Here is a 13,591-nt window from a genome sequence, read left to right as displayed (position 1 = left end):
TGACTGTGCATAGTTTATTTTATTAAGTGCCAACTTGATAGTAAACTGTTGGAAAGGATAGACAGAGAATAAGACACGGGTAAAACATTTGATTTTGATTGAAAAAAATTGTCAGCATAAACGTGAACCATATTTCTGCATAAGCATTTATTAATTTGAAATGCTGTAGTTTAGTAACAGTGTCAACCATGCCTCATTCTGCACTGTTACACTCTAATCAACATCTGAGAAAGCTAATGAATACAACTGTACAGATAGCCCTGCACGTTAGTGCCAAATTGCACATAAGTAGAGCGAACATTCCTCACGTCACAGTGCAGTTAATGTCCTTCTCTCAAGAATCCCTCTGCCCTGCCACGAGTGACATCCCTAACCACATGCTGCAAATAAACATGGAATCACAAAGCACAATACAATAGGCAGAATAAGACAAAACAATGATGACCTCCAATAGGAGAATACATAGTCGGACAGCAAGACAAAGTCATTGACTGATGAGATTTGTTTTGAGATGAGTTTTTATAAACAATAAGAGATTATTTGAGTTACGAAGCACCCTTAGTTCTCAGCTTGGATAGCAGCATTTCATTCTTCCGGCACTCCTGTAAGAAAGAGTATTGTATCAGTAAACAACCTCAGTGATTCTCTTCTTTAACAGTTTAGAAAACAATATTCAGCTCTGGGAGACTACAATAAAATACATTCATAAAACAGTTAACTAGTTCCTATGTTTTACTGTACAGACCCAGAACACTTTTCTCTCAGGCCTCACCTCTTTGAAGTCCTTGACAGTTTTGAAGTAGAGCCTCTGTTTATCCAGCAGCTCGAGGTACTCATCGTTCAGCTGGTCTCTCCTCATCTTGTTCTCCTGCTTCTTCTTCTCCATCTGTACACACATCACATTACCAATATGCTCTGCTTAAATTTTTCCACTTCCACATCGCTGTCTAATTTATGTGTCACTAGGGCCAGGGGGTGAGCACCTGGCATGCTAAGTGAAAGCTGTCATTACGCAGTAAAGATAATAATAGATGGTTACCTTGATGCGGCTTTGTTTGATTCCCTCGACTATCTGCTCCATCTGTCTCAAGAACTGTTCCTTGGCCCCCGAAGATGCCATTGCCCTGAGCAAGACAGAAAACCACAGCTTGGACAGGAAGTAAATCTGCTGGATTGGTATTACCCATAATACCAAATACATGATAGGTTTAGAGAGGTTTAATTGTGACAATACTTACTGTTGGAAGTTGTCATGGATGGAATTCAGCAAGTTCACCTAAAGAAACAGATCAAGACAGAGGATGACTATGATGAGTAAACCGCTGATTTCAACTGCAATGGCTCTATGAAATTGATTGAGACATTTTGCCCTCTTCTCTTACCTCCTTCTCCAGGTAAACCTTCTTGTCATCTAATGTGTTATACAAGGTGAAGAACTGCTTGGTCTCTTTATGTGTTGCTGAAACTAAAGGACAAAAAAGCAAACGTTATTAACACAGCATCATTCAGGAATCCACACACCCCAGCTACAGACTGTTCACTCCCTTACCGCAAGGCAGACGGGTCTCGAACCAACAGGCACAGAGACAGTTTCTATTCACAAGCCATCAGACTGCTGAACCCTTGAACTGGACTGACCACCTGCACTGATTCTCTGCCCCTTAGCACACATGCAACCACACATATACATTCATGGTACATACACATCATGACTGCTGCTACTAGACTTATTTATTATTGCTAAATACTGCACCATTTAAACACTTTCACCGTGAATCCAGGTGAAAGCTATGGTCTCTTATAGATGAAGGGGAGTAGGCAGGGAGTAGGCAGAGGATGAGACTAAGACACCCACCTTGGCCATAGAGCTCAATAAACCTTTTCTGATACTGGGTCAGTTCTGCCCTGCTCGGCACCTCATCTATCTTCCTCTGCAGGACGGCGATCTCACGGTTCCTACGAGCCTATCAGAGAGTAGACCTCAGGTCATGAGCAAATAATGGAAGTGGTAAGAGGACCACTATTTGCATGATCCAAACAAAATTCCTAACTCAATTCAAGCGGAATAAGCATGAATTAATCCTGCTCCAGCAGTGTGTGTTGGAGATTTTACCATCAATAGTCTGATTTTCTGTAGCTTCTCTTTGTCTGTGTTGTACTGCTTTTCTATTAGCTGACTCCTCTCCTGAGACACACAGAGAGAGAGAGAGAGAGTTACATAGACAAAGAAGAGTTAGCTGGTCTTGGGAGGGCTCCTCTCAGGGCCAGTGTGCTACCTTCTCATCCTCCGTATCATCTCCTGACTCAATCTTCAGGTTCTCAATGTTCTGCTGCAGGCGAACCATCTCCTCCTGGAATCAAATAGCACTCCATATTAGTTGTGGTGCTCTTACCAGGAAATTAGTGAAATATATCAAATACAGTTGAAGTCGGAAGTTTACATACACCTTAGCCAAATACATTTAAACTCAGTTTTCACAATTCCTGACATTTAATCCTAGTAAAATTCCCCGTCTTAGGTCAGTTAGGATCACCACTTTATTTTAAGAATTTAAAACGTCAGAATAATAGTAGACAGAATGATTTACTTCAGCTTTGATTTCTTTCATCACATTCTCAGTGGGTCAGAAGTTTACATAAACTCGGTATTTGGTAGCACTGCCTTAAAATTGTTTAACTTGGGTCAAATGTTTATGGTAGCCTTCCACAATAAGTTGGGTGAATTTTGGGCCATTCCTCCTGACAGAGCTGGTGTAACTGAGTCAGGTTTGTAGGCCTCCTTACTCACACACGTCTTTTCAGTTTTGCCCACACATATTTTTATGGGATTGAGGTCAGGGCTTTGTGATGGCCACTCCAATACCGTGGCTTTGTTTCCTTAAACCATTTTGCCACAACTTTGGAAGAATGCTATCCATTTGGAAGACCCATTTGCAACCAAGCTTTGACTTCCTGACTGATGTCTTGATGTTGCTTCAATATATCAACATAATTTTCCTTCCTCATGGTGCCATCTATTTTGTGAAGTGCACCAGTCCCTCCTGCAGCAAAGCACCCCCACAACATGATGCTGCCAACCCTGTGCTTCACAGTTGGGATGGTGTTCTTCGACTTGCAAGCTTCCCCCTTTTTCCTCCAAACATAATGATGGCCATTATGGCCAAACAGTTCTATTTTTGTACGATGGGGACAAAATAGATCTTTGTCCTCATGTGCAGTTGCAAACCATAGTCTGGATTTTTTTATGGCAGTTTTGGAGCAGTGGTTTCTTCCTTGCTGAGTGGCCTTTCAGGTTGTGTCAATATAGGATTCGTTTTACTGTGGATATCAATACTTTTGTACCTGTTTCCTCCAGCATCTTCACAAGGTCCTTTGCGGTTGTTCTGGGATTGAGTTGCACTTTTTGCATCAAAGTACGTTCATCTCTAGGAGACAGATCGCGTCTCCTTCCTGAGCGGTATGACGGCTGCGTGGTCCCATGTTGTTTATACTTGAATACTATTGTTTGTACAGATGAACGTTTTATCTTCAGGCGTTTGGAAATTGCTCCCAAGGATGAACCAAACTTGTGGAGGTCTACAATTTGTTTTCTGAGGTCTTGGCTGATTTCTTTTGATTTTCCCTTGACGTCAAGCAAAGAGGCACTGAGTTTGAAGGTAGGCCTTGAAATACATCCACAGGTACACCTCCAATTGATTCAAATGATGTCAATTAGCCTATCAGAAGCTTCTAAAGCCATGACATCATTTTCTGGAATTTTCCAAGCTGTTTAAAAAGGCACAGACTTGCCAAAACTATAGTTTGTTAACAAGAAATTTGTGGAGTATTGGAAAAACGAGTTTTCATGACTCCAACCTAAGTGTATGTAAACTTCCGACTTCAACTGTCCATCTATGAACTATGTCTAACAAGTCATATGGACTATTATGACGTATTAGGGAAAGTGTGCAGACTCACTCTACAGTGTGTTCGGAATTCCTGCTCCTGGTGCTTTAGGTTCTCATTCATGCCTACCAGAGCCCTCAGCTTCTCCAACAAACTGTGGTACACACAGGGAGGAGGAGAAATGTCCAAAGCACATTTATCATTTCAGGGTTTTTCTATACTAACAACCGCTGAATGAACGCCCTATGGTTGGTCTGCATGTGCAGTACTCACCCAGTATCAGCCTGGCCCTCAGCCTCTTCCAGGGCACTCAGCTCTTTCTCCAGTCTCTCTGTCTGCTCTGTGGCCTCCATCAGTTTGCTCTTAGCCTGCTCACACCCTGATTTTACCTCCAAGCGCTTGGCTTGTAGCTGAAAATACACAAAATACATACTTTTATTTACTTCTGTCACTAAAAGAAAGAGCATTGTATCCTTCCATTAGAGAAATAAATGGCTATTTCACAATAAAGTACAGTAAAGTTCAGAGTCCAGTCCTCACCTCCTCCAACTGCTTGGTTTTCTGTTGGATCTGTTTGTTTAGAGAGGTCACCATCCTTCGGTGTTGCTGGACTGGCCCGTACCGCTCTGGACGATCCTCTGTAGACAACTCTGACTGCTGGAAATGCGTGTGTGGGAACAAATTAACTACACAATGTGGCATTGACTTATCCTTTAAAATATGTCAGAAACTTGTTGATTGCAGTTAACCATTTAAGTGAGCCCTGATGTGAGAGTCGTTTACCTTCTCAGCGTACTCAGATGCTATCTGTTTAATCTCCTCAGACTGTAGCCCAACTATCTGGCCCACGGTGCTAGCTGTTAGCCTCCCCTGCAGGCAAACACAATGCAATAATACATGGCATAAAGCAGACGTTTTATCCAAAGAGACTTATTAGTCATACGTGATTATGGGTGGCCTGAATGGGAATTTAAACCACAACCCTTGGCGCTGCAATGGTTGACACAAATCAACCACACAGTAAAGGCGCAGGCAAAGAGAAGAACTAAAGTCGTGCCTACCTCCTCAGTCGCCATGGCAGCCATGCTGGTCATCAGTGTTTTGATGCGCATCTGAGAGGAAATATGACAGGACATCATCATACAGAGAGATGCATTCATGAAGTATTGGACATGTGGCTTTGGTTAGGTTTAGAGCGATACACGCGGGAAGTGACCTCACCTCCTCTGCTGCCTGCAGGTCCTCCTCCTCCTGCGACACCTCTGTCATCCCTTGAGGCGTGGCCTGAGAGCCCGGGGTCAACGAGGCTTTCCGGTCCTCTGTCTGTAAGGAACAGGGGGTAACCATCTTTCATTATGAAGGTTTCACTTTCTACAACAGCTACAGTTGACAGAACACCTATAATCCACCAGTCTCCATCCTTGTAATAATGGACAAAATGATCAACCTACTGTCCCTGTATCTATCTTTCTGTAGAAGGCTGTAGTGTTAGGCTTTCAATTCATATAATTCTATAATTCTGAAAGACATTTTTGTAACTTGATGTGATTTCAATGAGGCTCACCTTGTCCTGTTTTGTCTGCTTGCTGAATCCATATCGTCTAAAATCAAGGAGAAATTAGGTGCTTATATTAAATCACTGTTAAGATACTGGTACATTATAAGGAACACATTAACACATGCATGCATGCGCACACACACACACAGACTACATGCTTATTTTAAGAGTTTTGTACTCTTCTGTATTCAAACACACATAACAAGCATTCATGTGAAAAGCACTCCCTGCAGTGAACGAATCCTTTTACATACTTACAGAAGGTAATCTGACATTCTAATACAAGGATGGATGATAAGGAGGAAAAGGATAGGAAAATGGAAGGAACACAATTGTCAAATGGGATGAGATCACATTGCTTCTGATAATCAATGTGAAAATGACATGAACTGTGGAGAAAGTTGGATATGAAGAACTGAATACGGAGAAAGAGAGCAAGAAAGAAAGAGTGAGGCAGAGAGGCAGCCTACCTTCCATACTCCAGCAAGGTGGAGTGAACCCTGGACTCTTCATCCAGCAGCTCTCCTGCTTCAACCTGTCTCTTGTACTTCCTCTGAGGTTTATACACTTCCTGTCAATACCAATTGGAGAAAAACAAATGCTGTATATGTGATTTTAATGTTTTTATACTATAACAAGGGGGGCCTGTATTGTGAAGGGACATGGGATAATGTGACCCAGAAATTAAGTGTCAGCGAGTCACTAACCAATACATCTAGGACTGCTTTCACAGCCTTCTCCTTTCTCTGCAGGAAGTCTTCATCCTAGGATGGAGGGCCAATACAGACAGGGTGCATAAGACAGGTTCATTCAGCGAAACGTTCAGAACGTTGCACTTAGAAATGTTATGAGTAGCACTGGAGTTTAATAGCCCTGCTATGGAGCCACCCTACAATAACAGTGCTCACCTCAGGAAAGCTGTGTGTCTTCTGGAACTGAGAGACAGAGTAGGCCCTCACATAGTCTCCCATCTCCTCCCTCGTCTCTATGGCTCTCTTCACCAGCCACTGAAGAACATACAACACAGGCAATGAATCAGACATGAGATCACAAACTAAGTGCAGTACTCTACTACAAAACTCTATTGTCTAGGAATGCACACCTGTATCACTGGAAATATATGGATGAAATCCAGCCCTTGGATCTGATGGGGCTCCAGGCGGTGAGGGCACTTCATTTTGGGCAGAACAGACACTATTTTCTCTGTGAGAGCTCTGCAATGAGAAACACAAGGTCAATATACATCAGTTCACAACGGTCCAGCAACATCACTAACAGTAAACACAATAATGTTGGCTGTGAACTACTTACATTTTCTGTCCAATAGTTGAATTTTCCTGGAACAGTAGATCCACGTCAATGTCGAAGTTACATGTTGTGATGCACCATGTCATCCCTCCAACCACCTATTACAATATATGGTTCAGGGAAGTGGATGAAGAAATATGGATGTGTCATCTACAGGGTAGCAAGGAGATGATATACCGGGAATCGAAAGGAGTCTGCAGCTAACAAGGAGGAGGGTTGGCCTTGGCCACCCCTACGTAAGTTGTTAGTACTCACCTTATCAAAAGGTCCCAGTCCTTTGATTCGGGCTCTAAAGTATCCAGCAGCAAGCAGAAGTTCCAGGATTTCTGCAAGCTTGACACTCTGCTCCTCGTCCTCCCGTGTTTCAACCTATAAGCCAAAGTTGCTAACATCAGTTGGTGTATATAGCAAACGGTGAGCTAGCTAACTGGCAAACCCAGCCATGTTAACCTTGCAATGTTGTATTGTTATAAAGGCACAAACCGCACCATATTTGGAAAAACGAAAGACTACAGCGTAATATTAAATTATGTTACCTGAATAAGATTTCCTTCTTGATCATATTGAGCTCCTATTTTCGACCCTGTTCTCACTCTCTGGAAAACAGACGTAGCCGCCATGTTGGACTGGTGTGATGTGTAGTCACATGACGAAAGCATATGACTTTGGTCATTCCGTGAGAAATTGTGTTTACGATTTCAATACAAGTAGGGTAAACTCAGCTAAATATCGACTGTACCACGGCCACAGTAGAGTGATGAGAGAGTTGATAAAGTGAGTATTGAGGTAACACGAATGGTGCATTTGAAGCGATTCAACTGTTCTAAAAGTTGCAATAACACTTTTGTCCAGTAGAGAGAGCTAATGCCTCTAAAAATTAAATGGAAAAGTCTTCTCGTGCACAAGATGAAGCTCGAGGTCAAGTCTTTCAACATCAGTAACTTTCACTTGAACAGGGTTGTCAATCTTCTTGGAGACAACAAAATCATACAACTTGAGATTAACCTCTCTTCCTCTGTGTGTGTGTGTGTGTGTGTGTGTGTGTGTGTGTGTGTGTGTGTGTGTGTGTGTGTGTGTGTGTGTGTGTGTGTGTGTGTGTGTGTGTGTGTGTGTGTGTGTGTGAGAGAGTGAGAGACAGAGAGAACACTTCAACACTCCAATTTAATTCCCATTTGCCTCTGTCTCAAGTATGATGTTTGATACAAATAATATATTCACCATATTTGTAAGTAATACTGCAGCATTGTCTAAAAGTGCACCATTACAGAGCGGGTTACACCTTCAAGTAGGTGTGAGTCCTTTGGCCCCCGACATCTCTGTATTTCACATGATGGACACTCTATTAAAGTGGAGGATCCCATAATGGACTATGCATCAGTTCAGGTAACAGTTGTCAGGTTAAGCGCCCAGGTGGAGGATTCCATTAGAGACCCACAGTTCCTAAATCAGTCATTCTCTCTCTCTCTCTCTCTCTCTCTCTCTCTCTCTCTCTCTCTCTCTCTGTGTGTATTGAACTGCTTCTGTCAGGTAATTACTACAGCTTCATACACTCTACTCCCCTGCCTCCTCAATAATGAAAAGAAACCAAGTCCTTGGACGTACCCATGCCCACCCGGCTGAGACCATTACAGGCAGTGTCTCTCTCTCAAACATAAGACGCTTACAACAGTACATCACCTGACAAGAGGTGTATGGACTGCAGCCATCTCAAAACAGGGTTTTGGGCCAAAGGTTTTTCTTATATGTTGGAGCCATGTTGCAAGTTACTTATAACAGAATAACAAAATAGGCCACATGTTTTCCTTCGGGCGACTAGAATATTATGGCTTACTGTGAAACACTACTGAAAACAGACGACATTCACAATGGTAGTATACATATGAAACAAGCCAGTTGATAGAAGAGAATCTTCGTTCACCTGTCATCCAAGGCCCTCTTTTTGCCCACACTGACAGGTGTAAGATGAACTTAGTTAGGCGCTAACCCGCTCATGTGCACCAAATTAAATTAATGGAACAAATTTCCCACCTAATTAAGATGAAAATCTGTGTCAGTTGTAACCTTGCTGAGCACTAATTATGTACAAATGATTTATCATCTGTTCGGTCCTGAATAGCAATGGACTCACCTCACTGATAGTCATGGCCGCTGTTTAAGAGATGCCTGCTGATTAATACAGACAGTTTGTGCTACAGAGGAGCTGCACACAGCCAGCCAATGAGAACCGATGCACTGAATCTCCCTCCTTTCAATTAACCTATATTAGATGTGCAGCTGAGCATCACTGGGCTGAGCATCACTGGGCTCGGCTCCGACATGTTTCTCCTGAATGAAAATAAAGTGTCTGCTGTCTGATATTTATGGAGTGTCTCACAGTTTGTAATTGATGATGAATCCCATGTAGGGCATTTCAAATTGAGAGTGAACTGATGATACCTGTATGACTACTGGTAAATATACTATAGGAGTGAATAAACATCATCATATAGCACTCCTCATATATTCTCTTACCTTTCCTCCTGTCAGAATCTGAGCATATACATTCAACTTGAAAGGTCTGACCAGTGACTGGTTCATCACAAAAACAGACTAGTTCTATTATGGGGCCAGTAGATGGTGCAATTGGTTAAAATTGGCAGTGAGCAAGTGGGATACAAAATGCAGAAGGGATAAAAATGACAAAACACACAGAGCTCTGTACAATAGTGTAACTGGTGTATTCCGTTTTATTTCCTTGCTTTATAGCTACATGGAAAACATTATATTTCAATGGGAGCCAACAGTGATTAGCATTAGAATCCTGGTCCTCATAGGGGTGAGGACACACTGGCCAATCTGTAATCAGCGTCCCACAGACATGCTCACAAGGGATACGGAATGCTTTGTCATTATCATTCAAGATGCCACACACATGCTGTTGTTGGTGCTTCTGTGTTGCCAGCTAAATGACATTAGCATTTTGCCTATAGTCGCAATTATTTTCCTCGACAATGATGAATTAGTAGACTTGGAACCACAAATAACTACCCTCTGTTTCTAAAGTTTCAGTACATATTCTTTCCCATCCTGTGTTTCTTTCTCATGTATTTAGAATGATAGAAAGCACTGTGTGCCCCTGTGTGCCTGTATACCTTGCTCCTTACAAACCTCACAGAATGTCTAATCATGCAACTATGGAGAAATTTCCATTCCATTATTACTCTGGTTCATTAGGCAATACCACAAATGTGATGGTTGGTATTTCATTGTTGCTGTAAATGTCAATAAACCTTCTGAGGGAGGTACTTGCACGATTCTCTATTCATTCCTGGCTTGTCTTCTGAACACAACACAGTACAGATGTTCATGGAGACTCACAGAATGTCAGTCAGGCACAGAGAGAGACAATATGTCAAGCCCTTATGGGTTATTCTTGATCCACTCTGAGAGCCCTGGGGACCCGAGGACATGCTGGAACATGCAAACGTTCTCAAAAACACAGACTTTTCTTGGCACAGATGTGCATAGGTGGAATTTCAAATAAGGCATTTCATTAATTTAGTTTATGTTTGATAATATTCTAAATTCTCTATGGCATTTAGACAACAACAATAATATTTAGTAATATTATGTTTCAAATGATTGACGACAACCACCATCGTCCCCCACACGCAACGGCATAAAATATGTTATATGTATTTATTGGTCAGGCAGCCCCAGTGAAACACATACACTCAGCCATTTTACTGTGTTGCCCACAGTGGTTTTCAGTATTAAATAACACCTCTGAGAGGCTGAGAGTTACGGTGGCACTGCAAAACGCATCTATTATCTCTGTCTGGGGATTGGTGGGCGAGTCAGGGAGGGGAGGGGGTTAGGGGTTAATTAGAGACAACAGAAAGGTCAGGGGGCCTATTATGTCTGAGCTGAGATCTGTAACGGGCCAATAGGGGGTGACTTTAAAGAGAGGCGACAGCCGACCCCACCCTGCACCTTCCCCATCAGTCACATTTATACCATGGTTGTGTCTAACTGGGACACACAGGACTGGTAATGAAAATGTCCTTAACATTAAGCCAGTCAGGATGATGAATTGGGTCCCCAGCCATTTTCTCTCAGCATCACGGGGCCTCCAAATAGCCGTTGACAACTAATTGAAACCCCCTCTGCATCCTGCCTGTACCTAGCAGGCTCCCTCTATCTTCTGATTATTAGGGTTAAGGACATCTCCCTGGGGACTGTTGGTACTGCTGAAGTGGATGGGACTTGTAGAGTCACCCAAGATGATAACAGTTCTAAATGAATTAACCACGTGCTCTTCTTCTTTTCTTCTCTATGTGATTTTACTTCCTAGCCATCCAGTGGAAAAAGATACTGTTGATGTTGAAAGTGTTTACACTGGTGTGCTGGAAAGTAGTTTAGTGACAGCTTTTCCTACTGTATGTGAGAAAAAATGGAAATATCCTTTCAACTATCTCTGTGCCAAATAAGTCAAAAGGCTGTTGTGTCCCCCAAAAGTATAGCAGACAAATATCCCTGTCCTTGTAACGGCTCTCGTTTGTAGAAGGAGACCAAGGCGCAGCGTGGTAGGTGTACGTCGTATATTTATTGATGACACCAAACAAAATAACAAAGACAAAAAAACGAAAGCGCACAGTTCTGTCAGGCTCAGATACTGAACAGAAAAAAAGATCCCACAAAACCCAAAAGGAAAATGACAACTTATATATGATCCACAATCAGAGACAACGATAGACCGCTGCCTCTGATTGGGAACCACACTCGACCAAAAACAAAGAAATAGAAAACATAGACTTTCCCACCCGAGTCACACCCTGACCTAACCAAACATAGAGAATAATAAGGATCAGGGCGTGAAAGTACCCAAAGGTGCGGACTCCGGCCGCAAACCTGAACCTATAGGGGAGGGTCCGGTTGGGCATCTACTCTCGGTGGGGGCTCCAGTGTGGGACGCAGACCCCACTCCGCCTGAGGCTCCCCCCACTTTGGTGGCGCCTCTGGTGCAGGGATCCTCGCCAGGAACTCCGGACCATAGATCATCGCTGCAGGCTCCGGACCGTCGCTGCAGGCTCCAGACCTTCGCTGCAGGTTCCGGACTGTCGCTGGAGGCTCCAGACCTTTGTTGCAGGTTCCGGACTGTCGCTGGAGGTTCCGGACTGGGGACCGTCGCTGGAGGCTCCTTTCCCTGGATTTTCACTACAGGCTCCGTGCCATGAATCATCACTGGAGGCTCCGGGCCATGGATCATCACTGCAGGCTCCGGGCCATGAATCATCACTGGAGGCTCCGGGCCATGGATCATCACTGGAGGCTCCGGGCCATGGATCATCACTGGAGGCTCCGGGCCATGGATCATCACTGGAGGCTCCGGGCCATGGATCATCACTGGAGGCTTCGGCCCATGGATCATCACTAGAGGCTTCGGGCCATGGATCATCACTGGAGGCTTCGTACGTGGAGCCGGAACAGGTCTCACCAGACTGAGGAGACGTACTGGAAGCCTGGTGCATGGAGCTGCCACAACACTTTCTGGCTGGATACCCACTTTAGCTCGTGAGTGTGGAGAGCTGGTACAGGATGCACTGGGCTATGAAGGCGCACTGGAGGCACAGTGCGTAGAGCCAGCGCAGGATATACTGGGCCGTGGAGGCACACTGGAGGTCTGGAGCGGCGCAGGATATCCTGAGCCGGCACAATCCGTCCTGGCTGTATGCCCACTCTAGGACAGCAATCTCCCCGTGTGCCCCCCCCAAAAAAATATTTGGAAGCTGCCTCTCAGGCTTCCATTGTTGTTCTAACTCCTCGTATGTCACCGTTCTGCTCTCGCTGCCTCCATCTGCTCCCTTGGACGTCGATACTCTCTGGCCCTTGTCCAGGGTCCTTCTCCATCCAGGATTTCCTCCCATGTCCACTCCTCCTGGCCATGCTGCTTGGTCCGTTTTTGGTGGGATCTTCTTTAAGGCTCTTGATTGTAGAAGGAGACCAAGGCGCAGCGTGGTAGGCGTACATTGTATATTTATTGATGACACCAAACAAAATAACAAAGACAAAAAAACGAAAGCGCACAGTTCTGTCAGGCTCAGATACTGAACAGAAAACAAGATCCCACAAAACCCAAAAGGAAAATGACAACTTATATATGATCCCCAATCAGAGAAAACAATAGACAGCTGCCTCTGATTGGGATCCACACGTGGTCAAAAACAAAGAAATAGAAAATATAGACTTTTCCACCCGAGTCACACCCTGACCTACCCAGAATAATAAGGATCTCTAAGGTCAGGGCGTGACAGTCCTGCTCCTCACAGCATACTCAATCAGTAACATGATCCCCTTCTTTCCCCTGTCATCTTTCATTCACGATGGCTGCATGACTTCTCCTCTCAAGTTTCTTATCACTGTTCACTCAACACATTCGATTTGCTCCAGCATGTGATCTAATAGGTTTATGCTATGGAGGTGACGCAGTCACAGTGTGGAGTGGATCATAGTTAATCCCCATTCACATTTACACTTGAATTTGGTATTCAGTATTCATGGCCTAGTGCTCATGCTGGGGTTTAAAGGATTATACACCTCTCCTGATGCCTTCTCAAAGTCTCACAGACCATCCACGCTCACTCAGTTTATTATGATTTATTGTTATGTTTAATACTACAACTCTGGATTTCATGCAATGGATTTTATGCAATGGATAGACCAACCATGTAAATAGTCCCTAATGACAAGTCAGATGTGATCTATATTAAATACATTATTTAATCAACACTGCTATGATATATAAATTGAATGACAGTACCAGAAAAAAGTTTGGACCCACCTACTTTTTCTTTCTTTTGA

General features: G+C 43.6%; 1 protein-coding gene across 1 annotated transcript; it reads right to left on the bottom strand.

Annotated features, from left to right (window-relative positions):
* ccdc93 (coiled-coil domain containing 93) lies at window positions 1-7,499 on the bottom strand. Its single transcript, XM_064976531.1, has 22 exons — window positions 7,288-7,499; window positions 7,007-7,120; window positions 6,755-6,849; window positions 6,546-6,657; window positions 6,352-6,450; window positions 6,151-6,207; window positions 5,914-6,014; window positions 5,450-5,486; window positions 5,107-5,208; window positions 4,947-4,997; window positions 4,669-4,755; window positions 4,426-4,542; window positions 4,159-4,295; window positions 3,958-4,039; window positions 2,277-2,351; window positions 2,114-2,185; window positions 1,856-1,964; window positions 1,383-1,465; window positions 1,239-1,276; window positions 1,040-1,124; window positions 773-886; window positions 1-602 (listed from the first exon to the last, which is right to left on the bottom strand). The coding sequence occupies exons 1-22, from the start codon at window positions 7,408-7,410 to the stop codon at window positions 546-548; spliced, it is 1,947 nt and encodes a 648-aa protein (XP_064832603.1). The 5' UTR covers window positions 7,411-7,499; the 3' UTR covers window positions 1-545.
* Window positions 7,500-13,591: the final 6,092 nt, after the last annotated feature.

The sequence above is a fragment of the Oncorhynchus masou genome, chromosome 10 (genome assembly GCF_036934945.1).
Source record: "Oncorhynchus masou masou isolate Uvic2021 chromosome 10, UVic_Omas_1.1, whole genome shotgun sequence".
NCBI classification, from domain to species: domain Eukaryota; kingdom Metazoa; phylum Chordata; class Actinopteri; order Salmoniformes; family Salmonidae; genus Oncorhynchus; species Oncorhynchus masou.
This window is presented reverse-complemented; position numbering and strand designations above follow the sequence as displayed.